The 26,954-nt window shown below is 41.6% G+C and overlaps 1 protein-coding gene across 3 annotated transcripts in view; it reads left to right on the top strand.

Moving 5' to 3' along the window:
• Positions 1-20,687, top strand: part of nlgn3a (neuroligin 3a) — a 189,363-nt gene extending 168,676 nt beyond the window's left edge. For all 3 annotated transcript variants that reach the window (XM_066648813.1, XM_066648815.1, XM_066648814.1), the window contains 2 exons: positions 5,654-6,443; positions 18,170-20,687. In XM_066648813.1, coding sequence (XP_066504910.1) covers positions 5,654-6,443; positions 18,170-19,028 — 1,649 coding nt within the window. In that variant the 3' untranslated portion in view covers positions 19,029-20,687. The remainder of the gene's footprint in view (positions 1-5,653; positions 6,444-18,169) is intronic.
• Positions 20,688-26,954: the final 6,267 nt, after the last annotated feature.

Below are 26,954 nucleotides of genomic sequence, written 5' to 3'. Positions count from 1 at the left end.
TGAGTGTGTGAAGCAGCCAGCGGAGACTAGAGTAAAGCTTATGAAGCTGGGAGCTCCTGGAGCTCTCTGAGAATGACAGCTCTGCTCTAGCTCTACCAGTTTGCTGTCAAACTGCTGCCTTTTTTTCCCTTTTCTTTTATTTTTTATTTTTTTTAAAGCTGGCTACTCAGTTAATGCTCCTGCAGCTGCATTCATCTAGTCATGTGGGGATTACATTTATCTTGTGCTAGCCAATATGACGATATGGTATTTTGTTTTTTATAGTGTGATAAATTACATCAGGCTTTCTAGAAGGCATGGCAGGACTTGGCAGGATCGAACACAGAGCAGTGGCCAAATGGAAGCTTCATACGGAGAAAAACAAAATTTATACCAAACGTATAGAGCCTGTGAACAACAACCAGTGGTGTCACACTGTCAAATAGAAGCTTTATAGCAACAGAGCAGACTTGATGTTTTGGCTGATATTATTTATTTATTTGTTTTTATTTTATTGTATTTATGTGTTTGTTTGTTTATTAATTTTTTAAATGTTCCTTTGTTTTTTACCCATAAATGATACATATTATAATACACCTTTCCGTAAAAATACCACAGACATCAAACATCACAGCACCATTCTCCCGCTGTCTAAACAGCCCTGTTCAGAACGAAACAGCCCTGTTCAGAACGATTTCAGTGCCTGTTCCTTTAAATAAGAATGAGACACTGGTCACCCAAACACAGAGTACACAGGATAGAGAAGCATGGCGCAGAAGCTCTGATTTTAACCCATCTTTTCCTGTTTGTCATTCTTCTAAGTTCTGGTTTTTGCCTTTTTTTAACCAGATTAATCCCTCAGGAGTGATCAGATCTTGTGATTGGTTCAGAACTAAGTATATGAAAAAAAGCTACACTGAGCATTGACATAATGTTCTGTCACAAGTACAGGCTTTGTGGTCTGCATTTGTTTTGTTTTATAAGTATAGACAAATTAGAACCTGAGATATATTAATTTAAATGTGAACCAAAAAAATCATGTTCCCATGTGAATAAAAGTGGCACTACATTTACTTTAATATCCCCATCATTTTGGGAAAAATGGAATCCACTGACTATTTGCAACAAGCTAAATACAGTACAGGTGGGGAAGGGGTGAACTTGCTGGAAGAGAGAAGAGAGACGATGAGGGAGAGGGAAGATCAAGACCCTGCCTGCTAATGCACAGATTTACATTACATGCAGGTACATTGGCAGACACCTGCGTGAACATCTGCGCATTATGCCTGCACATGTTCACTGAAACACAGATGCAGAAATATAATTCAGACTTTTCCATAATAGCTTTCTTTAGAGGATTTTAGAGGCATTATGCTCCTTCAGGACAGGAGTGTTTCATTTCAAACCATTCTAAATGGCTTTGTTTTGTTTTAGCAGATGTGAAAATGACATAATTCCTCTTTAGTATATAAAATTATAGGGAATCAATGTGCAATCGCAAATTCCCATTGATGCCACAGCCATCCATTGCTGGGAGTGCAAGAGGTCAAATATGGCCTCACTTTTATGGTGGCTACAATGGCTGTCCCTCCCCTTTTACCACTCTAGCAAGTGTTAGCAAGTATGGGCATGTGATAGCTAACATGACAGACTAGGACCGTTACCATTCCCCATATATTGCCATTTGATAACACATTAATTAACGTTAATATATGCCAATCCGTGTCCACAATAAATGTAAAAAAAAATGTCCTCTAGTATGAATTGCTCTAATGAAGCCATTTTCTCTGTGTAAATGGCGTTGAATTTTCCACGCACTGTCCCTTTAAGAGGTGGGCAGTAATTATGTGGGAGTGTGTTGTTGTAATCAGAGTGCACTGAGCTCAGGGGCTATGATGTTGTAATGTGGTGCTCCCTATGGCACAAGGTCACTGGTTTATACCTGCAGTGAATTATCCCAGCCTTCAACCAATCAGAGCATCTGCTATGCAACCATTTAACTAGTGTCTTGAGAGGGGGCAGGCGGTCGAGGTCGACAAAGCCCGGCAAAGCAGCAGCATTTTAGCTGGGCCAAATGAGTGATTACCTCCCAGCTCCTGTCATAATTCACCATGACCTCAATCTGCCAGCAAAGCCGCTCACTGATGGATAGGCGCGTGGTTTAGGCGCTCGGCACCCGTGTCAAGCATAGTTTGATAGAGTCCCCTCTATCAGTCTCTTTTACACGGTGCAAACAAATTTGATGGCGGACGATAACAGTCTAGGTCAGGCAATCACCATTCAGATGCAATTACACATGGTAATAATCTGTTTGCAGGGGCCGAACATTTTCAGCCAGCCCCACTGCTGCTGTTCGAGCAAAGTGGCGAGTCTGAATGATGCAGTGGTGCCAACGAAAACCAGGAAAAAATAGAACGTTTTCTCATGAGGAGAGTGTTAGAAAAGATATGTGTGCACAATTAAAAGCATAATTTGCATTATTTTCCAGAGCTATTTCTCAATCAGCAAGTAATTCGCATCTGCCATACCCTGGCGGGGTGACCCTCACCTGAAATAATTACTTCAATCAATCAGTGAGTCACTGAGGCAGTGTGGCACCCCTCCATTCTCTATAGCTCTGCTGCAAAAGCCCTCTGTGCTCAGGGATCAGTGCAAGAGATGCTGTACCACAGCAGGTTCACTACCCCGGACACTACCCCAATGGCCCAGATCGAAGTGGAAACAATTGTCAATAATTGATTATGTTGCTATCCTGGACACACCATGTATCCAGTGTTTTCTTTTTTTTTTTGGGGGGGGGGGGGGGGGGGTGTTATGTTAAATACTTTTTTTTTGCTGCCTCTGGCCACCTGGTTGACCACAGTTACCAGAACACAGAAGGACAGTTTGTTTGTGAGAAAGTATACAGACACTAGATGCCTTTATATTAAAGAAGTCTATTCAACAGTGCTCTTGAATAAAAAAAAAAGTAAGTATGCTTTAAGTTTTGTTTTTACATACTTATCTGTGATTGCCTATTATACTTAAGTACATTTGGCTTATACTAAGTATACAGAAAATCTATTTAAAGGAATACTACATAATATTTTTACCTTATTATTGCAGCTTCAAACAAATTGTGATGCTCCACTGACATGTAATAAGAATAATAGAGCCTCTGTCAGTGCTAATCTGGCTCAGCACTGCAGAAACTGCACTATGTAACTTTTGGAGGAGGGTAGGAAATCACAGTTAGTGTTAGGCAAAGTTGTAAGGCTGCTTTTTACACTCAGAGATTAAAACCTCTTTCTCTACACATACGAATCCTGAGAGTGGTCTTTTAGTAAAATGTGTATGTTTTCCCCATGATGCCAGGTTGGGTTTTCAGAGTATTGCAGCATGCTTAATTCATGTTGTAATGCATTGTAATTAAAACAGAGGCAGAAATATATAACTAGTAACGTATACATATTGTAGTTTACTTTGTGTAGTTGCAGTAAAAAAAAAAACTTAGATGCAAACTTGTTGTGTACGTAATTTAGTCAAGAAAGAGTGCACTTACAAGTAACAGCTATTATGTGGATATTAGTATACTTACTACATAAAGTATACTTGGGAAATATACTTCAAATTTGCTTAAGTTTACATAATATAATATACTTTAGGTATACTTCTTTGATGAGGGTGTGATGAGTCGGGTGATTAGTTTTCATTGCTAAATAAAAGACTTTTGCGGTTTCAAAATAGGATACAATTTTGTGGATTATATATTAATCACAGCATGGTGCTGGGGCAAATAAGTGTATATAACCAGCATGGATAGCAGCAGTAGGATGACCTGTGTGCTGCTGCAGTCAGTCATAAAGCTTCAAGTATTCAGACACAAGAGAACACATTTGATATAGTTTAAGTCCTTTTTGAAATTGGATGTGACCATAGTTGGTCTGGAAATCTGGTGACTAAACACACTCCTAGTTGGTGTCATTAGCAAGGTAGCTAACTCTATAACTGTAAACAGTAAGGATAGAATGAACATGTGAATAAATCCTTGCAAAAGAACATACTGATCTGGTTAAAGGTTAGCGAGCTGGTTAACGTACCATAAAGGCAAGCATATGTGTAACTGGGCCTATGCTCAATGCTCAGCTTCTGCAGTGTTTTGCCACCAGTGTTGCTGCAGGCTCCCAGTGGGTGTGCATAAAGTGGAAGAAAGCTAGGCCGTTATAAAAAGACGGAGGGCAGGGACAGAGTTGCATCTTCCTGGGCCCCGGGGTGACCATCTTTCATCTCACAGCCACCCTGCTAATGCTTTGGAGAAGGAGCTGATATCCTTGACATCTGCTCAGCTCACCCCGGGAGCCTGGCCGCTGTCCTGCCTGGTCATGGAGCTGCTCCAAAGAGTGAAGCGCCCTGCAACTAACTCTGACTCTCTCTCTGTCTCCATCACTCTCACTCTAACACACACATATACACTCATGCAAAATCTAGTAGCTTTACGGCAACATGCAGATACTCACATGCATCATCTCTGATCCAACCTCCTTCAGGAGTATTAACAGCATACTGGTACTGAAGCTCATATTGTACACTGTCAGCCTGCTGCACAAACTAATTTTCACAGATCCCTGCAGTGCAGGAGGCTTGGAGTGAAAGCCAAAACCCAGATTATCCAAAAAAGCAAGGTTCCCTATGCCAGAGCTTGAAACCATGCACAGCATAAGCCCTGTGAATATTTGCACTAGTCCTTTCTTTACCATTTGGCCTTGTAAAAAGTTATCTTGGGGGAAATGAGGAGACCCTAAATGGTCTGTAAACTTTTTCTGTGTGCACTGGGGCAGTGCGTGGTATGCAGGGGCTGCTGATCAATTGTGCAATCAGGTGGGAGATTGCCCTGAGGAAGTTGAGCCAGTAAGCCTTTAAGAGACTAAACTGAAAAGAAAATAAAATCCCACTACGCTGCAGCAGCAAAAGTGCCCTACATATAGGAACCGATCCAATGCATGCAAGGCAGTTCTAAGGCATACATCGGCATTGTACAGTAGTGTTATAGCACACATGCCAGATCACCAGTGTATTTATAGCCTCCCAGTAGTATTGCAGAAGCCGGTTCTTGCTCCAATTGCGGCAGAGCAATTGCTGTGCAGGAGTGCTTGGTAGTAGTACAGATCCACCATTAAAGTGGGAGGGAGGTCTGACCCTCAGTCAGAACAGCCGAAACAGTACTCGCTGTAGGCATGTACGGACCGGAGCGCTGTTCTGTACCTACGCACAGGCCTCTTTATTGTAGGGAGGCTTAGACGGAGAGAGTGGGCGTCTTTGCTCTGATGTAAGAGTTAGATACAGATCCACTTAGCCAGTCATCAGAGGCTTTAAGTGATATTTGCAAACTACAAAATGGCATATCTCCACTGACATCGACATGAAACATAGGTGAGCCTAACATTTAAAGAGACACTCATAGACATACAATTATATGCTTGTGTGATTCATGGTAGTGAGTTAAAGTCTCTGCTCAAACAGTACCAGCTGTGGTCATCATCATGTGCTCTTTGTCTATCATGTGGGTATTCGCACTTTCAAAGTGATTAGTCACTGAAATGTCTTCACCTTGAATTTGGCAGTTTAACACTTGCCATAAATTAATCATTGCAGTGTTATCTCAAATGTCTTATTTCTTTTCTCTCTTCCATCACAGGCCTGTTCCATCGTGCCATCATCCAGAGTGGCTCAGCCCTGTCCAGTTGGGCCGTCAACTACCAGCCAGTGAAATACACCCGACTGCTGGCTGAGAAAGTGGGCTGTAATGTCCTGGATACCATGGACATGGTGCATTGTCTGCGTAAGAAGAACGCCCGTGAGCTGGTAGAGCAGGACATCCAGCCAGCTCGCTACCATGTGGCATTCGGCCCGGTTATTGATGGCGACGTGATCCCAGATGACCCTGAAATCTTGATGGAGCAGGGTGAGTTCCTCAACTACGACATCATGCTGGGTGTCAACCAAGGAGAGGGCCTGCGCTTTGTGGATAATGTGGTAGACTCTGAGGATGGCGTCTCAGGCAATGACTTTGACTTCTCTGTGTCGGATTTCGTGGACAGCCTGTATGGCTACCCAGAGGGGAAGGATACCTTGCGGGAGACAATTAAGTTCATGTATACAGATTGGGCTGACCGAGACAACCCTGAGACACGCCGCAAGACCCTGGTCGCACTCTTTACTGACCACCAGTGGGTGGAGCCTTCAGTGGTAACAGCAGACCTGCATGCCCGCTATGGGTCACCCACCTATTTCTACGCCTTCTATCACCACTGCCAGAGCCTGATGAAGCCTGCCTGGTCTGATGCAGCACATGGAGACGAGGTGCCCTATGTCTTTGGAATCCCCATGATTGGCCCCACCGACCTGTTCCCTTGCAACTTCTCCAAGAATGACATTATGCTGAGTGCCGTGGTCATGACCTACTGGACTAACTTTGCCAAGACAGGGTAAGTGCTGGGAATAATAATCTTGCAGAACCTAATACATGATTTGTGTCTGCCTGGGTACTTTCATTGTAGTTGATTGATGGAGAAGGACAGCAATCAAAAGGCAGAGGACATTAATCAATGTCTGTGTTTGCTGTATGTGTGAGAATACAGCCTCCATTAATGGGTGGAAATGTGTAGAGCATGAATGGGACAAGCAGTGAAAAGAGAAAGTTATCAGGGCAGCGTATCACATTCTGGCAGTATTGATCATCGCACCTCTCCACAGTCGATCACTGGCTCCCCAGCTGACTTGACTTTTTTCCTCCCTCTGTTTTTTTCCCCCTACTTCCTCAGCTCAATTTTGCCCAGAGCACAAAGCATTATGGATTTGTATGAGGGGAGCTTGTAATCAGGTCTAACAACACAAATCTAATTTGACGACCACTGTTACTAGCACAAAAAATTGATTGGTCATGCCTCTGCTTGTGTAAATTTTGCTGTTTTGCTATTCACAATGGAATGACACTGCCTGACATTTCTAAATCTTTCTCCAAGTGCTGAGAGCACACTAAAAAGCACAGGCAAAATAAGATAGAATAGAAATGCTAATGCTGAAGTATTAGAGCTTGACTTTCTGCCGGGTTTGCCAAAAATTTGGACTCATAAAAACCCTTCAGAAAAACGTTTGTCCGCACAAAATCTGAGAGCTTAGGGGCACTCTGCAGTTTGTACATTAATGTCTGATGCTGTCCATGAGGGTAGCATCTTGAGCAGCATATTTTCACAGCAGAGGACACAATGACTCCTCTATGGTTTTCTCCAAGGGCTTCTGAAATGCTTTCAAATAGCACAATGCTGCTTGTCCAGTCCAAATAATCCTCCACAACTTTACACTGCTGCTCCACCCTTGAACTTTTGACCTCCATACTCTAGTTACCCATTTGCTATGGTCCTTATTTGTGTCCTGCTGAGAGCTTGCCCATGCTGTATAAACAGCACTTTCCTTTAAAACCTCACTTATCTAATGACTGTCCTGAGTTGAGACTATGCCTGGCATTGGTGGCATGTGCTGGGAGCCGGCAGCTTTTGATAGCACTGGGCTGCAATGTCGCCCCATTGCAGTGGCATTATTGTGGACGAGGGGATTATATGTGGTCTAGCGACGGGCAGCCGAGCTCACAGAGCACCAAGGATTAGATGCTATGATAATGCAGAAGCCCAAGAGCTGTTCAAAGGGTAATTTAGCACAGCTGTGGGGAAAGACCCTACCACTGTAGATGCAAGGGGGAGGTTCAGGGTAAATCCTCATCGTAATATATATACAAACTCAATCCATGATGACCTCTATCTCAACTTTTCCTGCTCCCTGGCCAGGCTCAGCTTTGCAGCATAACCCCACTAGGGCAGCCCTTGTTTTCACCCACCTCCTTCAACCTACTTCCATACCTCAAGACCGTCACTATCGGTGGAGCTGTACGCTCTGCAGCTGTTTCATAATGAGATGACCCAGATCACACTTCCTGCCATCTCTCTAAATCAGATATGTGTAGTACATTATGTCTAGCCCGTTCCAGTGCATGTCAACAGCGTGTATCATTTCCCAAAGCTAAATTCCACTTTCTGCTTCATGCTCCTTACAAGCATCCATGTTGCTTGAATCATTGCAATAGCAAAAGAGCATGAAAATTCCCATTTGTGGCAGTAGATACCGCATTTGACAGATGACTAGGGTGGGCAAAGTAACAGATAGACCAAGCAGATGCTAGCCTCTTATCTTTATGGACCCTTGGTAGGAGAAAGAAATATGTTCAATTTATATACATGATGGAATCCTCTAATGGAAGCAAATAGGCTGTAGTCGTTTTTCTTCTGCTTATAACTCAGCCATGCAATGCTTGTACACGTTTTCACTCACAGTTACATCTTGTACACCAACCCCCCCCCCCCCCTCCTCCCTCTTCCAACCACACATTTAGCCTTGAGATGAAAACCTGTGCTCTCTTGTGTTCCTATAGAGCTGGTAGTGTTACCACTCTTTTGGCATCTGGCTGTTTCCTCAATTTTCTTTTATGCCTTAGTTCATTCCCTTTTTTTCGCCTGCAGTCAAACACTACCCATGCTGTGCTGAGCCAGGTTAGTTGGTAAGCACAACACTGTGGTGCTTGGCTTTCTTTTGCTTTTGTCGGTCTCTTTTCTCCCGATCCCTACTCATGTTTTTTCTAATCTAGTGCCTTTTTCTGAACACTGAGCCTTTGCCGAGGTGAATCCAAATAACACTTTCTGGAATTCACAGAGATGTGGATGTTCTTTAAGAAATAAGTTTGAGACCAAACTTGTGTGTTTTTTTTTATTTTATTTAATTTTTTTTTTTTGCCCTTTGGTTTAACTCTGAAGTGATCAACAATTTAAACGTGATTCAGTGGATGTGTAGCTCGACCCTAATCTTTCATCGATTTGACTCCAACATCTTTTAGTTATTCATTGATGGAATTAATCTCATAAAATAGGATTATCTTACTTGGGCCTTGCCGGAAATTCGATTACAGATACGTTCTTTTCAGAATGCACCTTTCTCTTCCTCTGTTGTAGCCTGTGTCAAAATTCTTTTTCACATGATGTAAGGTTTACTGCTGGTGTCTGGCCAGTGAAGAAATAAAGCAAAAGGCTTGAGACAACTCACTGCTGCATATTAATGAGTGTTTTTTCTCAACCCATTACACTCCAACAAAGAGCAGTACGCACTCCAACGTCAGTTGACCCCATTACACAAGGCCAACCAGTTCTTTCCCAGGATTGGAGCTAATTACATTCCTCATCCGCTGGCTTTGTCTCACCTGAGGCCACTGCCAGTCCCATTGCGAATTAAAAGGGGTTATGTATGGTTTGTGTAACAGTCCCTTCTCTCAGTACTCGCTACCCATTGAGTTACCAGCCATTGATAGAAGAGTTGCCACCAGTATGCTAATTGCTTTTAGAGAAAGTAAGAAAGTGGCATGCCTTGTTAAGGGCCTTTTGCACCATTGATTGCAAGGTCTTGCTGTAACCAGAATGCAGTAATGTAGAGGGAGGGGAGGGCAGTGGATCAGACCAGAAAGGGGGAGAGAGTGTTGAGGGCTCGGCGGGTGTGAAGGTACATGGGAGCCGTCATTCACCTAATTTCATCAATCAATAGAGGCCATAATGAAGAGCGGACAAGATCTAGCAGCTGTCCTCTGGCAGGCTCCCTCACCCCTCAACTTGGCTCAGCGTTGCTGTAAATAGACCAGCTACAAGCAGCAGCTAAGGGGATAGATCCGGGAAATATATCCGGACACAGGAATTTTCCACTTACTTTGAAAGCTTTCAGAGGGCTGTAAGAAGCTAAAGCTGCTTGCAGACTACGTATCAGAGCTCAGGTTCAACAAACAGAATACTGTAGTGTTGTCACTCCTCCTCTGACACACTGTTGCCATTGACATGAAAGCATTCAGATATCTGGAAGTCATGGTGACATTCCTTTCAAACAAGTAACATGCGACTCTATGAGCACAGCAAACACAAGGACTTTCTTTTGTGACAGCAGAGTTTAAACGCCAGCTCCGTCAGCTGCAAAGATCTTTCAAAGTTCCATCTCAAAGTCACACAGTGTGAGTCGAGTCTTGTTGCGTAGGCCCACGTCTTGTTCTGACCTTGTGAAAACAGAGAGAAGCTCACTTCAGTGGTGCTTCTTTCAAAAGCAAAGGCCTGACAGCGGTAGGGAAGGGCATCTCAGTCAAATATGATATTTCAATTTGTAAGGCACACTGTTAAGTAGATGGTTTTTCAAAGGTTCTTGATTAGAGTAAATGGATTTATGTAGAACCATGTGTTCTGTATAGAAATATGTGTATGCTTACATGCTTTTTTGATTAAATGGTTTTTCAGATTTATAAAAAATGTGTTGTACATGGATCTATGTAGAGCTTTTGAAAATGATACTATATAGCACAGAAAAGGTACTTCTATGCTTCCATGTTGGTTATTGTCACAATAAAAGGACCCTTTTGGGGCCACATAGAACCATTAACAACATGAACAACTTCGTCCTGCAAGGAACCGCTTAAGCAGACAAATCATTCTATATAGAACTCATGGCTCTAAACAGAAACATTGCCTTGGAAAACCATTTGTTTAAAGAGTGTAAAGCCACTGTTAAGCCACTGTAGGAACTGTTAAGAACTGTTGTCTATCAGCACCATATTAAACCTAGACTCACATCCTAGGCTCATGTTAGATGAAATTTGACTTGAATTTAGAGAAAGGTGTCAATCCAAAATCTTATAATGGAAAAGCACCTTTTTTTCATCTGTTTTCACCTGAGCTAACCCCATCATGTTTCACCTCACACCTTCAAGCTCAGAACACTTTGTGATGATTTAGATAGCTATTTCCAAATGTGAGCATTTTATTTCACTAAAGGTGTATGAGTAGAGTGTCTGTGTGCTATAGCTATACTGTCCAATGCCCAAAGTGTAACAGGGATCCTCTGCTTGTGTGGCTTCAGTAGGGATTACTGGATAAAAAAAAATCCCAAACATAAGACACAGTGTCTTTAAGCTCTTAAATGAGAAAATATTACTTTAATAACAAGCCAATTTTTCATCTTAAAAAAAAAATCCTAAATTATTATTAGTCCTTTGATTCATTCTCAGCCTGTAGACTTTCTGAAGTTTTTGTTTTTTTAAAAACAAAACTCTTTCTCTGAATATATTGTCGCAGTCCAAGTAAAACCAAGTATCTCAGTTTATCAATTTTTACATTACTGCATCATTTGGACACAGCAGCTCTCCTTCACATTGTGTGAAAAATTCATAATGAAATGGTTTTCTTTCCATGATTAGTTCAAGAGACCAATACTTAGCAGCTTTAATCTAGCGCACATTAAACCAGTTCTGGTTAACATCAGTGTTACTCAGTTGGTGAACAGCGACAGTTTTTAATTATGTGGCTAAACCTGGCCAAGGCATTCGAGGACCTCTCAGTGAAAGAGATTCTTGCATGATGCCTCTGGGTCTTTGAATGTGTCTTTTCAGATTTGGAGATGCTTGGCTCCATGGTCATTCAAGCAGCACAAAGTAGAGCAGGATGAATGCACAATGGGGCCACATCTAATTGTGTTTGACTCTCTCGCACCATCCCGCATTCATTTGATCTGGTCGACTGGTGCTGGCACTCATGACAGCCGGAAGAACTTCTTAGCCATTCACAGTCGTAATTTCAAACATGCCCTCTGCTTATTAGGATCCCGCAGTCCGTCATTCTGAGAGTAGCAGACTGTAGGATGACTCATTTTACACACACGTGTCTCCCCCCTAGTTAAGGTATCATGGCCGGCTTGTCAACGCTTCTCTGCTCGCCTTGTCACACGAGATGAGTTGTGTCAGTCTACAGGGACCTCCATATGGCTGTGTGAATGAGGCTCAGGTTTGACCGAGGACTCCTGGGGTCACCGTTTGCATATGACTAGGGCCAAAGTGAAGTGAAGCATGCGCAGATATCCGAGGATGCCATTAAATGGGCCGCATTTATGAGTTTAATAATCTCTTGCGCTACGGCCCTCTCAGCTGACTCCGATCCAGCTTAAGTGGGAGGTCTGACAGGATGCTATCAGCTAATGCAGCGCCTCGTTCCACACACACACACACAAATTCACATGCATGCTCACCCTCATGCACTCCCATGCCGCTACTCTGTGAGGGCCAAGGATGTGCTCGCTTCCAGCTTCAGCACAGTCACTACAAAGGGATCAAAAAAATATGAGTGCTTTATTATCGACGGTGCTGCAATTACCTGGCATGTGTGTGCACGTAATTAGATAAGCCGTGCACACTGTTTCCTAATGCCGCAAATCAAATTAGCCCAAGATGCCGCATCGATTCGATGGAGTGACTCTGAATTATTCATTTTCACCCGCAATGCTATCCACACGGCAAAGCCCACACGTGAAAAACTGGAGGAAAAAACCCCATGGAACTCCTACACTTAAACACTCCCTCTCTCTACATCTCACTGCAGACTTGCAGGCAGTTCCCTCCAAGCAACTGTCATGACAAGGACGTCACCATTGACCCCATATCGGCAGTCCCTTGTCTCCATGTGCATCGAAGTGCACCAGCAAGTACCGTCATGCAATCTCCCAGACTCATCGTTATGGGCAAGAATGCGCAAGGGTATATTGAGATGCCAGATTCTTCTATTAACCGAGATTGCCCTGGGTTCAGTGGCTGTGGCTCGGGCACACAGGCTCTGCTGGGAGAATTCATAAAGTCTCCGGCACCGCAGCCTCATTGATGTCCCGCTCTTTGGCATGTTGCTGTGCAGCGGAGGATCAATATGACCTTACCTCAGCCGCCTGCTCCTTTGAAACTTAATTACTGATATTCAGCTACAAAGTCATCATAGCCCGGCTGCCAATATTCATCGGGGATCATTACTAGCCTAATAAAATGGGTTATTTACGGGCTTCACCACTGACATCCTGCCTCACTAGAGGATTTCAGTTCAGCAGGCTTTATTTGCCTCTCCTCTCCCAGGAGCGCTGGCCTCAAAATGCAGAAAAAAAAATTGACAGCAAGAGAACTAGAAAAGAAAACGTGTTGTTTTCTTCTTTGACTTGGCTTTAGGGCTTTTCTCCACCTCTTTCGTTTGCGTTTGCCAGTAGCGAACAGGTGCTCAGTGCTCACAATGCTGAGGGAAGGGGTAAGAACTCTGTTCCCTTGAAACAAGCATCATTTTTTTTTCAACCAAGCTGATTGGATGCTCGCTCACAGATTCCATTAATTAAACTCCTAATGTGGTCATGAGGGAGCTGGGGATGAAATTGCGCATTCTGTCACAATTCAAGTCCTCTCAAAGTCCCCTCCACTCCTACTGACTACATGACCATGAGGAGACCTGCGGTAGTTCTGGAACGCCATATGTTAATTCACTCGCTAAATCAATAGAGCCATATAATGGGAACCGAGGGCCGCCTTGCACCCCGAGCTAAAGAAGTACTCCAGTGTGAATGGGGAAACACTGACCCCTGAAGGCAAGAAGGTGTTATGTCCATCAAGCTCATCTGCCTGAGCTCTCCCACCAGCACGCGACGTTTTAGTGTCTTGATTAATACGGTCCACTTTCTATCAGCGCACTCACTGTTAATGCACACCGTGCCGCTTCCCCAAAGCAATTAGCAGAGGGCCCGTGTTTTATCCAAAACAAGTCGCTTCCTGATGCGCATCTAAACACACTGATTTATTCATATGCATTTACTCTAAAAGCCTCTACCCTATTCTTTCTCTTTTTTATGGAGAGTTGGTGGAAATGCATCAAGCCCTGTTTCAAGCCAGCAGACAATAGAGACAGTTCATGGAGAGATCATTGCCTGGCAATGCTACTGAGACAGAGAAGAGGCAGGAAATGACTCCAGAGTCTAGAAATGCATTGGCTATATAGAGGGCTAGGCATTGCACTCATCTCTAAAATATGTGCTCAGTCCCTAATGGTGCACTCGTGGTCCTAGAGTCTGTATATGCACATCTCTATTATGGACCATAAGGCTTCAAAGGATGTCCTATTGTTCAGTCCAGCTGTGAGATGTGTCTTTGGTGCCCCAATACTATGGTTGCCACCCATCTGGTTTTCACCAGGACAGTTTGGTTTTTAGAATATCTGTCCAGGTGTCCTGTCTTGAATATCACTTGTCTGTTGTTGTTGTTTTAACATTCTCTCAAATTGTGTGTGTGTGTGTGTGTGTGTGTGTGTGTGTGTGTGTGTGTGTGTGTAAGTAATTATGTCAGTTTGTCATTTTACTACGTTACACAATAAATGCTTGTTTCTGTGAATACTGAAGCTAGATTCTGTCATTGTTTTTGGATCAGGCTAGCGAGATGGTTTGGTCAGGCCCACCACATGGGATGCCTCTCTTCACCATTCTAACCACTAAGATGTTGCCTAGGTGATACCACGAGGAGGTGGAGGCCCGCGATTTGATTTCACCATACACCTCAGGCCAGATTCCCACCCTGGCCCTTAAGAGTTCCATGGCCAAGAAAGTCACTACAGCCAGTGTCTCTCACTGTCGTTTATCCGCACTTCACTGAATTTTTTCTCTGCACTGGGCAGAAATCACATCGTGTCAACACTCATTTAGGGTTTTTTTTTGCTGTTGTATATCAGCTGTATTTTAACCAAACAGATATATTACCATGTCCTTATGTACACCTTACAATTTCCTTGTCCTAGGGTCAAATCCCACCCATTTTCGCCAACTAGTCAATCAGGTTACAGTGTGATTAATAGCCACTGGCTGACATACAAAATTGCCATGTCTCATGTATCATGTTTTGGTGCCTTGTGTAGAAGTAATCAAGGCAATAAAAACACACCACATGGACTTAAAACTGTTGTTCATGTATATTATAAGTATTGTATTTATATGTATTATAATTTAATTTAAGGGGGGGATTCTTATTTTGAATGTTTGACATCTAATGCATTGGTAATATGCATGTAATTCAAAGGCCTTGCTGAACCCCCTTCCCACCACCCTCCACCCAGTTCTCCTGCAATAGCTCAATGCAACCACCCCCACACCCCAGGTGGCCCACCCCCATATTGGGACCCACTGGTCTAATGAAAGGGGTATGTCCAATGAAATTTTGACTTGGCACAGGTGAGTCCGGTTTTACGCTTTACCCCTTTACTATGGTCTTTAGAGAGAACCAAACATGCTACATACTCAGAAGTATTAACTTCAGAAATGAATGTGAGAGCCAATCAGAACGGGTGCTATTGTTTAACGCTGATCCACATGGCAAAGAAGAAGATACTCAGATGTGAACATGAGTCTGCCCAACATGGCCTGATCCAAGCACCCTTGTGATCTCTTGCCTTCTCAGTCTGCATGTCATGACATCACTAAACTGCAGACTTTAATGAGACCACAGGGATTAGTGTGAAATTTAGGACTGGACTCTGGGTTTGTTACTATGCAGTGGAGGTGAATATTCAGGTCACTGCTTTATGGTGCTGGAGGCAGGTAGTGCACACAAACACCTGATGGGGAGAGGCAATAAAGAGCTATTCCAAATAAAAAATGCTGCTGAGAGGTGGTTGGTGTGGGTGAGAAAGAGCTTCCTGACTGTAGCTGCACTCTGCACTATTCTGCAGTGCACAGGGTGAGCGCCAGAGTTAAATGAACAGCTGGAAAACTGAGAAAACAAAATGTGCACTGGACATTGTTTTAACCTCTACAAATGCTGATTTATTGCTTGTGTATTTCCTGACTCAGTACCATACATCTTGTGCATGCCTACTTTATACCTGTCCCCAACTTCAGTACACATTATGTAAATGTAGATTAAATAAATTACACATCTACATCATTTAGTGCAATGTGTATCTCACATACAGTACTGTGAGAAGGTCAGAGACCAGTTCAGTACAAATGCCCATTAAGTACATATTACGTTTATGTTGTGATTAAAAGAAAGAAAGAAACAAACAAACAAACAAACAAACTCCTCAGGACTGTTTTCAGATCTGAAGCAGGAGTAGCCAGGTTTTCTCTAGACGTTCTAAGATTACAGCTTCACAGGAGACATATCATACCCTTTTAAAATTGTCAGGGCCTGTTTCTTTAAATCAGAATGAGCCACTTTTTCACACTTTTTTTTGACATTCCTTTTGACCCATTTAAGCTTTAAAGGAATGAAATGCAAGAATTGGCTTTTTGTCTCTTGAGCACCCCTTCCTGCTGCTGAGTGTAATTCACGTTTACATTACTGTCGTGAAATCCTGTCACACACATCTCTCTGTCCCTCGCTCGCTCGCTCACTTAAACATGACCAGCTCTTACACACCCTCCCTGTCTCTTTGACAAACATAAACACACCCCTATCATTCTCTCTCTCTTTTTTATTCACATAAGTAGCAAGGGCTCCAGCTGATTTTGAGCCAGGGGGAATGTGTGTAATCGAATAAAATAATGTTGACTACATGATAAAGCCCATTTATCACTCATAATACACACTGGACCAGGTTATTACAACCATAAAATGTAGCTTTGGTTGTACACTATCTGTTATTACCACAGCAACTGACAATAAAGCACTTATTACCAGATTAAAACCAAATTATAACACTGTCCTCAACAAACCTTGGGTTCCATCGACACAAAGTGTAACTTCAGTAATTTAATTCACATAGCAACTGGCGAAAAGCAATTATTTCCATAATCAATGTCTAATGCAAAAAGTGAGCTAATCCCGGCCAAAGTTAGCAGCTGCAAACCCTCGCTCACTGCTCAGTAACGCTCAAAAACTGATTAAAACACTTTCATCAACAAAACTATCACTAACAAGCACCGCAACACATGAAAAAGGGCAACAAATACTGCTCCAGTCCTTGTTTGTTTCAGCTCACTCTACTATGTAAATTCAGTCCAGTTTTAATTCTTGTACGGTCGCTCGTTTTCTCTCTCTCTCTCTCTCTCTCTCTCTCTCTCTCCCTCTCTCACTTTTTCACCTCCTTGCTCTCTCTGCCATAAAATGTCCGTACCGGGAATACCAAGTTAGATTCTTCTTGTAGCTAGGCAACCATCCACCTGTGAGCTATGTGCCGTTACTTAGTGCAGTAAACCAGAAGAGGACCTGGCCTAGCCGCAACAGAGGCTCTGTTCTCCCTATTACAGCTCCTTGGAACAATCATTTAGAAGCTGTAATTTTAAGATAGAAATACTACATAGTGTTCCTAGAAGTGCTGTTTATCTAACATTGACAACTTTGGTGGACTGCCAGGTCTTGAATTGTTTTCTCTGTCATTTGCTATTATTCAGTGCTCCAATTTAGAATATTTTTAAAATAATTTTTGATATATATATTTTTTATTCTCTGCTTTCTTGCACAAGAAGATTGTAATAAACTAAAAGATTAAATTAACTGTATTTTGTGATTGTTTTTCTTGAATGTACCATAAATGATACTCTCAGTTTTTATTTGAATGTATTTCTGATATACATTCAATGATTCTGATGTACATACAAAATACACTGATTTAATGGAATTAAAACAATGGATAAACTATAGTATCAGCTTGATTTGATACTATAATCTTCATTTGATCATGCATATAATTGACAGTATCCTGCACACTATACCTGTACAGTATTTATGCAACGTTATCTTATTCATCCTCTGTTTGATTCTTGAGAAATTTCACTGGCAAAAATACACTGCCCAATCATCTCTGGCCTTGTAACAAACAACAACAATGGCTTACTGTATTTGTTCCTCAGGGCCTGGTACATTCTGACAGAAATGCAAAGAAAAACAGACTTCAGGACATGACTTAATACACTTGCCTACAGCATATCCAAAAGTTGTTGACACCCCTTATAACCATTTCAATTTGGTTTAATGGCACCCTAATGTATTTGTGAAAGCAATTGTTATAAAGGTTCAACCGTGGCATGAGACAATAAAACCCATTGTATTTGTTTCTTTTTTTCCAGAATTGGAGGTACCCTATATTAGTGTTTGCATTTCCCTGTTACCAGCAAAAGGAGATCTTCATTACTTGAATTAGTTTTTTTTTTAATCGCTGAAAAAAACGTGGAATCAGGTGGCGAAATTCCAAAGAAAATTGCATTGCATCTGATGTGTGCCATCCTTGGCCTTCGTGGTCTTGTTCATTTCTGATTCATATGAATACCAAATGTGATTTTGTTTCTTTTTGTTTTACAGAGATCCAAACAAACCGGTGCCCCAGGACACCAAGTTCATCCACACGAAAGCCAACCGTTTCGAGGAGGTGGCCTGGTCCAAGTACAACCCTCAGGACCAGCTATACCTGCACATCGGTCTGAAACCACGAGTGCGTGACCACTACCGCGCCACAAAGGTGGCCTTCTGGAAGCACCTAGTGCCCCACCTGTACAACCTACATGATATGTTCCACTACACATCCACCACCACCAAAGTGCCGCCGCCAGAGACCACGCAGAACTCGCTGGCCACTAAACGTCCCAACGGCAAGGCTTGGCCCTTCAACACCAAACGGCCGCCCATGTCCCCGGCATACAATAGCGAGAGCGGCAAGGAGCAGTGGAACGGTGGTGAGGAGCCTGGTCCTCTGGTGGTGGAGAACCCTCGAGACTATTCCACCGAGCTGAGTGTCACCATTGCAGTGGGGGCCTCTCTACTCTTTCTCAATGTTCTTGCTTTCGCTGCCCTTTACTACCGCAAGGACAAGAGGCGGCAGGAGCAGCAGCCTCAGTCCAGTCCTCCCAGGGCCTCCAACCAGGCTTCGTCCAACGATTTGGGTCGGCACGCCCCTGAAGAAGAGATCATGTCGCTCCAGGTCAACCAGACGCACCATGAATGTGATGCAGGAGCCGGAGACACTCTGAGGTTAGCCTCGCTGCCAGATTATGCGCTAACCCTACGACGCTCACCAGACGACATCCCACTGATGACCCCCAACACCATCACCATGATCCCCAACTCGTTGGTGGGCATGCCCAACTTACACCCGTACAACACCTTCACTGCCGGCTTCAACTCCACCGGCCTTCCCCACTCGCACTCCACCACCAGGGTATAGCTTTAAGGAGGCCCGCCAAAGCCTTGAGCTGTGAGGAGGGGCACGTCTTTGGTCTTTACAGGAATATACACCCAGGGCGGATTACGGAGGTGTCTACAAACACAAAGGATTTGAATAGACCTGACCAGGAGGCTCGCTCTCTCTGGATGTTGAGTGGTCGTAGACCTGCCAAACCGTAAACTAACTCCATCTTCCCTCACAGAGGGGATGAGCATTTCAAGCAGTTTTTTCTAATAATCATTTTAAAACAACAGAGGGGTGGGCTGGTGGGAATCGCCTTTTTAAGAAGACTGGGGAGATATCGACACTTTTTTCTTGAATAATTAACAAAAACGAAGAAAGAAAAGTGCTTTTTATTTCCCATAGCAGTCTCTCATGGGAAACATTTTCAAACAATGGCCTCTGAGATGATGTTTTTGTGTAATATTTGTGTTGCTTTTTTTTTTTTTTCGATGCCTTATTGAGAGCTTCGGGTGATTTTATATATATTTTGTTTGTTTGTTTTTGTATTATTTGTTTCTCTTCTTTTCTTTGGTCATCCTGGTTTTTTATTCTTTCACTAAGGCTGAGCTTACGTGGAACGTGTTTGCCATAAATGACTAGGTTCTTGAAAAGACAAGAGACATATCTAGGGTAAAATGCATAGAGAATCGAAGCAATCCAAACTCATTTTCAGTTTGCATATCCTCTTACAACGGTTTGGTTTTTTATTTTCAGTGCTAATTATTTTTCTGATACAGACTCTGCCACGAGACGAGACTGGGGCTACAGACTTGACTGTGATTGTTTTGTTAAGAAAAAAGTGCATCTTTTTCAAACAAATTTATCTATCAGCTACTGGATTTTTCATGAAATGCACATGTTCACACAATGCTCAGAACACCTGTTTGTTGGTGTGTGTGTGTGTGTGTGTGTGCGCACGCAAGACCGTGTGTAATAAAATGAGTGTATGTTGGATGTGAGAGTGAGAGAGTGTGTGTGTGTGTGTGTGTGTGTATGTGTGCCTACATTTGCCGTGTTTATGTTGAACATTTTGTGTGCAGGTGGTGGGGAAGGTGGGGGGCTTTGCCATGTTTGTTTTTCACCACAGATAGTGTTTCGGCTGCGTCTCTGGTTGTCTGTCTTTGCGAAATAGCACTTTTTTTTGTTCTTTTAGGAAAAAAATATTATATATGTCTAATTTTGCTTAAGAATTACAAAAATAAATTTATTATTTTACATGTAAAGAAAAAATAGCTAAAGATTCAACTCAACTAACTGACATGATTCCATTGACTTTGTAAGGGTTTCCCCTGCAGGAGACGGTGGCCTGTTTACACTGAAAAATCTTAATTCAGTGTAGACCCGTGTTTCTTTAAATATATATATATAAATATATATATATAAATATTGGCATACATACATATATGTATAGGGCTTTTATGAAGATTATACTCCCATTTATCTGAGCATGTAAATGACTCATGTTAGATTTGAAAGCACCAGTGTCCAGAAGACGGAGCGATTAGTGTTTTGTCCTAGTCTATTTCTCAACACCATAAACTGAGGCCACACCAAGTGTCTTTTTAATAGCTCTATATGTATATTTATGTATAAATATATTTAATATTTATTTATGTATACCAGATGTATACAAGCTGATTGTGCCATGTGCCAAAATTAAACCATAAAACTGGAGAAGATATGTTGCAAAAAAAATATTATTTCTCACACAAGTTTCCTCCAATTTATTCTGATTGAAACTAGTGTTGGGTTTTGGACGAATCATCAAACACGATGTGTTTATGCCATTTCACGCTGTTCTTTTCATATTGCTCTGAGAGAAAAATAACTTGGCAGCTGTGCCAGTGAAGATCAGAGGCAAGCAAAGAAATTCAGATGTTCAAAGGTGGGAGTCATGCAGGATGTAAGACATGCACTTGTTTGGACCAATGGTTCTGCTCATATTTAACTTCTAGCTCTAACACCTTTATAAGGATACATGACACCTACATAAGCCCTTCATGACTAGTTCAGACCTTTGGGGATATTTACAAAGCTGTATTTCACTGGGCATCATTTGTCATAAAGAATTTGTCAACTGATGTCAAGTTGATGTAGGATTTATCTCAGGGGACACTGACATGTCATCTCATTGTCATGAGACTTTCTGGTGTAAAATGACACCAGCTTTGTGTAGCTCAGTGTGATGCTGATAGTATAACCACCACAGTTTGGTTAAACATTTGTGGCAATAAGCACCTGCCCATCTAAAATGATTGTATTCGTAGGTAGTTTGTTCCAATATTCAGCAGTACAGACTTCAGCTCTTCTGGGAAAGTTAGTGGAACACTGCTGTGAGTAGTTAATAGAATTTAGGTACAAGAGCGTTAATGAGAACAAGTGCTGATGATAGATGGTGAGTTCTGGATTGCCAGAACCATTCCAGCTCATCCCAAAGGTACTGCATGAAGCTCAGTCTTTCCAAACAAGTCTCACTGCTCCACAACGTAGTGCTCAGGTCGCTTTATACACATTTGGTATTGAGAGTTGTGAATTTAGGACATATGCAGCTGTTCCAGCATTCTATTTTATTGAATTTTCAAAGTGGTGTAGCTAAGTGATAAAAAAAGTATACCCAGCAGTAAAGTGTTTCCCTTTTTCTTGGTTGTCTTTTGTGGACATTTGTGTTAAAATCAGCATAAACTAGCAACAGCGAGTCTGCTTTGGCCAGAGTGTTCTCAGCCTGTGAGGCACTTGTCTTCATTGACCTTAATCAACCACCTCCCGATCTTCATCACAATAGCCCTTGAATACGATTTAACCCCCCACACCCCCAGTCCAGCAGAGCGACAAGGATATCCATGCTAAAGGTTAGCAGATAAATCTGGCCTCTGAATTACAGCAGCCGTATCTGCGGCCTCCACTGAAAAGCCTCCTTACATCAGTGTCTGGACACTCCCCACCCTGCGTTTAGAAGATCGCACTAGCCAGCTTTTCTTTCCTGTTTCAGCTAAAACTCAACACAGTTAAGCTGAAGTGACTCTTGATGACGCCGTTTAGGCCTAATGACTGAAATTCACATTTCCACATTAGCTCTGATTGGCCTGCGGTGGAAAATGAGTCCTCACATTTTAGAGTTGGAGAAGCAGCTTGAATTTAGCTCCAAACACTTGAAAGTCAAACCTTTGGGCCACAGCAGGAAATTTAAGAAACTCACTGACCTTGCCAAAATGTTTTGCATATGAAGTAGGTATGCAAGATATAGATTGTAAAATACTATAAACTCTTTGGATAAAATTGTGCTTTACAAATTATGCTAGATAAGAAGCAGGTTATGAACATAGTGAAACATCTCATATTAGCTAATTATTTGGAGTAACTGTCTGATAAATATGTCCAAAATAATACCAATCTTTACTGGAATGTCAAAAATAAAAGAGCCAGCATCATTTACAAGCAATAGAAAGTTTTTTAGACAGCAATTTTGAGACTGGTGACACTAATGCCGCAGTCACTGTGGGTTGTGGGTTCAAGTCCCACTCCGCGTCACTGTCTGTGAGGAGTTTGGTGTTTTCTCCCCCGTGTTCGCTTGAATTTCCTCTGGGTGCTCCAGTTTCCTCCCACAATGAATGAATGAATGACAGAGTGAATTTTCAGACTCCAGTGTAATTTTATTTTATTTTTATTACATTACAGAGGTGGATAGTTTATTTGCACAGTGCGGCTGAAAGTAGTGCTGCTGCCACACAGCTCCTGGGATCCATCCCTGTCTTAGGTCACCATCTGTGATGAGTTTGCTGTGTTCTCCCTGTGTCTGTGTGGGTTCCAAAAATGCATGGTTTCTGTATCAGCTTTATGAAACTATTCGGGTGAATCTATGGGTGAGTTGTGCTCTTTGATGGACTGGCACCCTCTCCAGTGTTTTCTCTAGACCCATGATTCTTAACAGGATGAAGTGGTTGCAGATGATGAATGGATGGATTCATGAATTAATTAATTATTTAATTAATTAATTAATTAATTAATTGGTGAATGAATGAATGAACTAACAAATGAAAGGTGGATAGATACAGAGTTAGGAATGTTGTCCAATGGCTGTTATTGTTATAAAGAGGGGTGTTGGTCTGGGTGAGGAATCAAATCCTAGTCTGTCACAATAAGGATTAATCCAAACTATCTAAAACAACAACTGGAGGTGTTTCCCATGTACGACACTGTGGAATAACCAAGAGTGACAAGCTATTCGATGTGATCCTTTGCAGAATTTGGTGTAGTGTAGAAGAAAATGTCATGGCATGTGGCGAAAGGGTTTGATTCCTTGTCTGATGTTTCTTTGTTTGCTTAATAACTTTTTCTCATTTTAATTTAGTAAATTTGGTCTTAGGATATTCCAGCATTTTACCCAAAATAATTTCCTGAACATCATGATTACCGGGTTAATATGTAACCTGGAGATGACCTAGATCTGAATTTTTATTGTTTTGAATATCTGCATTGCTTCAATGTCCGTCATCTGTAATTCTCCTGAGTGAGATATTTATATGAAGGCCACAAAATGAAGCATCTCTAGTCATGTGTTCTCTCCAGCTGAGACATGGTGGGTGGCCAATTAGAATGGAGCTCCGGGCTCCTCCTCTGTCTCCTCACTATATGGGGATTAGATGCTTCATCGAATTCTAATACCCTTTTTCGATCAAGTATTTAAGTAAGCAGCGGTTGGTCGCAGCTCAGAGGTCAAACCCCTCTACAGAGTCAATACAGTACTCTGCATGACCACGGCTCTGTCATAATTAATCCTTTCAGATTGCCAGTAATGGAGCCGTCTCAGCTTTTCCCAGCTGAACAGCACCTGTTATTTAAGTAGGAAAGTTGTCAGTGTTCTTGGTGTCTGGTTGTCTGTTCGTTTCTGTGGTCAGCTCAGCTCTTTAATTTTTCTTATCTGTATTTGCTTTACTGTAAATAATTACAGTAGTCATTCCTTGTTTATGGTGTGGATATTTTTAGTTCTATTCCACACATTCCAGACAAATCTCAGATGTCTCCCTCAGCTGCTAACAACCACGCTAAGCTTCGCTGGACACAAGGGCTGGCAATTCCTGCTGGCTGCCAACTTACAAAGGGCTATCTTCATCAAATACGCCCTCACTGCATTACACTGGCTCTGTTCCTTGTTTCCAATTCTTCCAGGTACAGGACATTTATTTATGGTCATTGTTGCTTTGATTGATATTAAACCTGTCTTTTCAACCCAGACCATTTAAAGTACAGATAAATGTAGTCATTAATGGTGGTTGGTGGGGGTTTTAAGTTTAGACTGGCAAGGATGTATTCCACTTAACAGTAATCATTAAATACATTAAAAAATACAATTTGTCAGTTCTGGATGCTCCTTAGTTATATATTTTATAGGAAATATCTAATTTCCACAGTTTTTAGCCAGAGATGTCGTGGTCATTTTATGGTGTAACACTATGTTGAATTTGAAACAAAAAATCAGGTTGTGGCTGAACTGTAGACTGTCCACTCAGACTTAATTCAAGTGGTTTTACAAAAACTTTGCATTGACTGTTTAGGAATTACAGTCATCTTTTACAGTCCCTCCAGATTCACAGGCTCACAAACAATTTTGAGCATGATAATGTAACCAAGGGTTATTTTCAATACTTGGATGCAAATCCCATACAGTCAATGACTGCCAGAAGTCTGGAACCCATGGACATCACCAAATGCTGAGTTTCTTCCCTTGAGATGCTTTGCCAGGCCTTTAGTGCCAGGTCTTTGAGTCGCCTTCAGTTGCAGCTTGTTTGTGGGTATTTTTGTCTTCAGTTTTGTTTTCAGCATGTGAAAATCATCCTCTGTTTTGCCGAAGTGTGGTAACATGGCCATGGAAGAAAAATCCATTTCTTTGACTTGCAGTAAATCAGTCTGTTCTATCAGTTTTGCAGCAGATGACTGAAGCTGAGGAAAATGTATAGCTCTATACACTTCAGAATTCATGCTGCTTCTTGTATCAGCAGTGACATCATCATTAAACATCAGTGACCCATTTACAGAGGCAGTTATCCATGCCCATACCATAACACTGCCTCCAACATGTTTGACAGATGTGGTCTGCTAGTTAATCTTGGTTTCATCTGCCCAAAAAGGATTGTTCCAGAACTGGACATTCGTTTCTATGTTTTTTTTCAACAAAGTCTAGTTTGGTTTTTATGTTCTTGAGTGTTAGCAGTGGTTGGCTTCTTTTGGCAAAACCCTTGCATTTAAATTCATAAAGACATTGACAAATATACATCTCTCATACAAGAGAGTGTCCTTGATATGGCAAGGTGCAGTGAAGGGGGTTTTCTTTACAAAGGAAATAGTTCTGCCTCATTCTACTGTAAGGCAAGGAAAGTTAATTTAAAAAGCAGTTTTCGTACACAATGGCAATTCAAAGTGTTTTACAAAACAGTACAGGGATATTAAAGCAGTAAAACAAATAAGACAGTAGTAGAACTGTAGCTCTCTTCCTTGGTCTTCAAGGCTTTGCTGAGATTGCCAGTACATTCTTTATTTTTCAGCACGTTGTTGATTTAGCCAGTGTTTAATTTCTGCTCTGTCTGGTAGGTTTGTTTAGATTTGTCAGTCTAATTACTGCCTACTTCACCGCATTGACACCTTTTTGGAACACATGAGAGTACCCACAAACAGCCACCAGCTGCAAATTCAGTGCTTGGAATCAACTCCAGAATTTATCTCCTTAATTTATAATTTAATTATATATTATCTCCTTAATTTATATATATATATATATAAATTAAGGAGATAAATTCTGGAGTTGATTCCAAGCACTGAATTTGCAGCTGGTGGCTGTTTGTGGGTACTCTCATGTGTTCCAAAAAGGTGTCAATGCGGTGAAGTAGGCAGTATTATATATATATATATATATATAATATATATATATATATATATATATATATATATATATATATATATATATATATATATATATATATATATATATATATATGGTTTCCTTAAATGTGTCATCAAGGATATGGTGTGTCCAGAGCCAACCCAGAATTATTGGGCATGCAAGAACACACAGTAGACAGGGCACCAAGTCACTCATGCATTCATGTCTGTGTTTGATATGTCACAACCAATCCACGTACCAATACATGTTTTTGAACTGTGGGAGGAAACCAAAGCAGGGACAAGGCAAAAACTCCTCAAAAACAGTGACCCGAGGACTGAACCCAGGGCCACGCTCCTGGAGCAGTGTGGCAGCAATGCCGCCTACAGCACCACTGCGCCACCCTTAAAGCTGATAGTGCACACTTCAAGCACATATTGATTGTTGTGATAGTTTGTTATCCATCATGGTGAGTTACAGAGGCTAAATTATCAAAATTGTGTTACAGTCCATATATTTCTGGATTCAACGGCAAATGTGTAATCTTCAAAAAACCAGGAGTAAACTGGACTGTCATATTAGCAGGTAATCAGACTAGTTGAGATTTATTTTATTGTGTATACACACCTTTTTCATTTTGGGGTATCTGCAGTTGTGATGTCTAGAGGTTTAAGATGTGTTAATTGTGATCACAGCAGAGGTCCTCAATCCTATTTAACACCTCATTGCTCGTTAGCAGCTCAATATGGTCACATTTCACACACTGAGAGCTAACAGTGTCCTGATTAAACTTATAAGAGCTAATAATGCCCTGATATATATATATATATATATATATATATATATATATATATATATATATATATATATTGTTTGTTATATAATTGTTTGGTATAATAATTTAAATGAATTCTGTTTCCCACCAATAAATTTGCCAGTTGATGTTAGAGCTGGGTGATATGGCCAATAATCACGATAAATGTTCTGAATTGAGCAATCTCGATATTTTTTAGTGATATAACATTTTATAATCTTGTTAGTTTTAAAAG

This window comes from Hoplias malabaricus, chromosome 17 (assembly GCF_029633855.1).
Source record: "Hoplias malabaricus isolate fHopMal1 chromosome 17, fHopMal1.hap1, whole genome shotgun sequence".
NCBI lineage: Eukaryota > Metazoa > Chordata > Actinopteri > Characiformes > Erythrinidae > Hoplias > Hoplias malabaricus.
The sequence above is the reverse complement of the archived record's forward strand: the minus strand, read 5'-3'. Positions and strand labels throughout refer to the sequence as shown.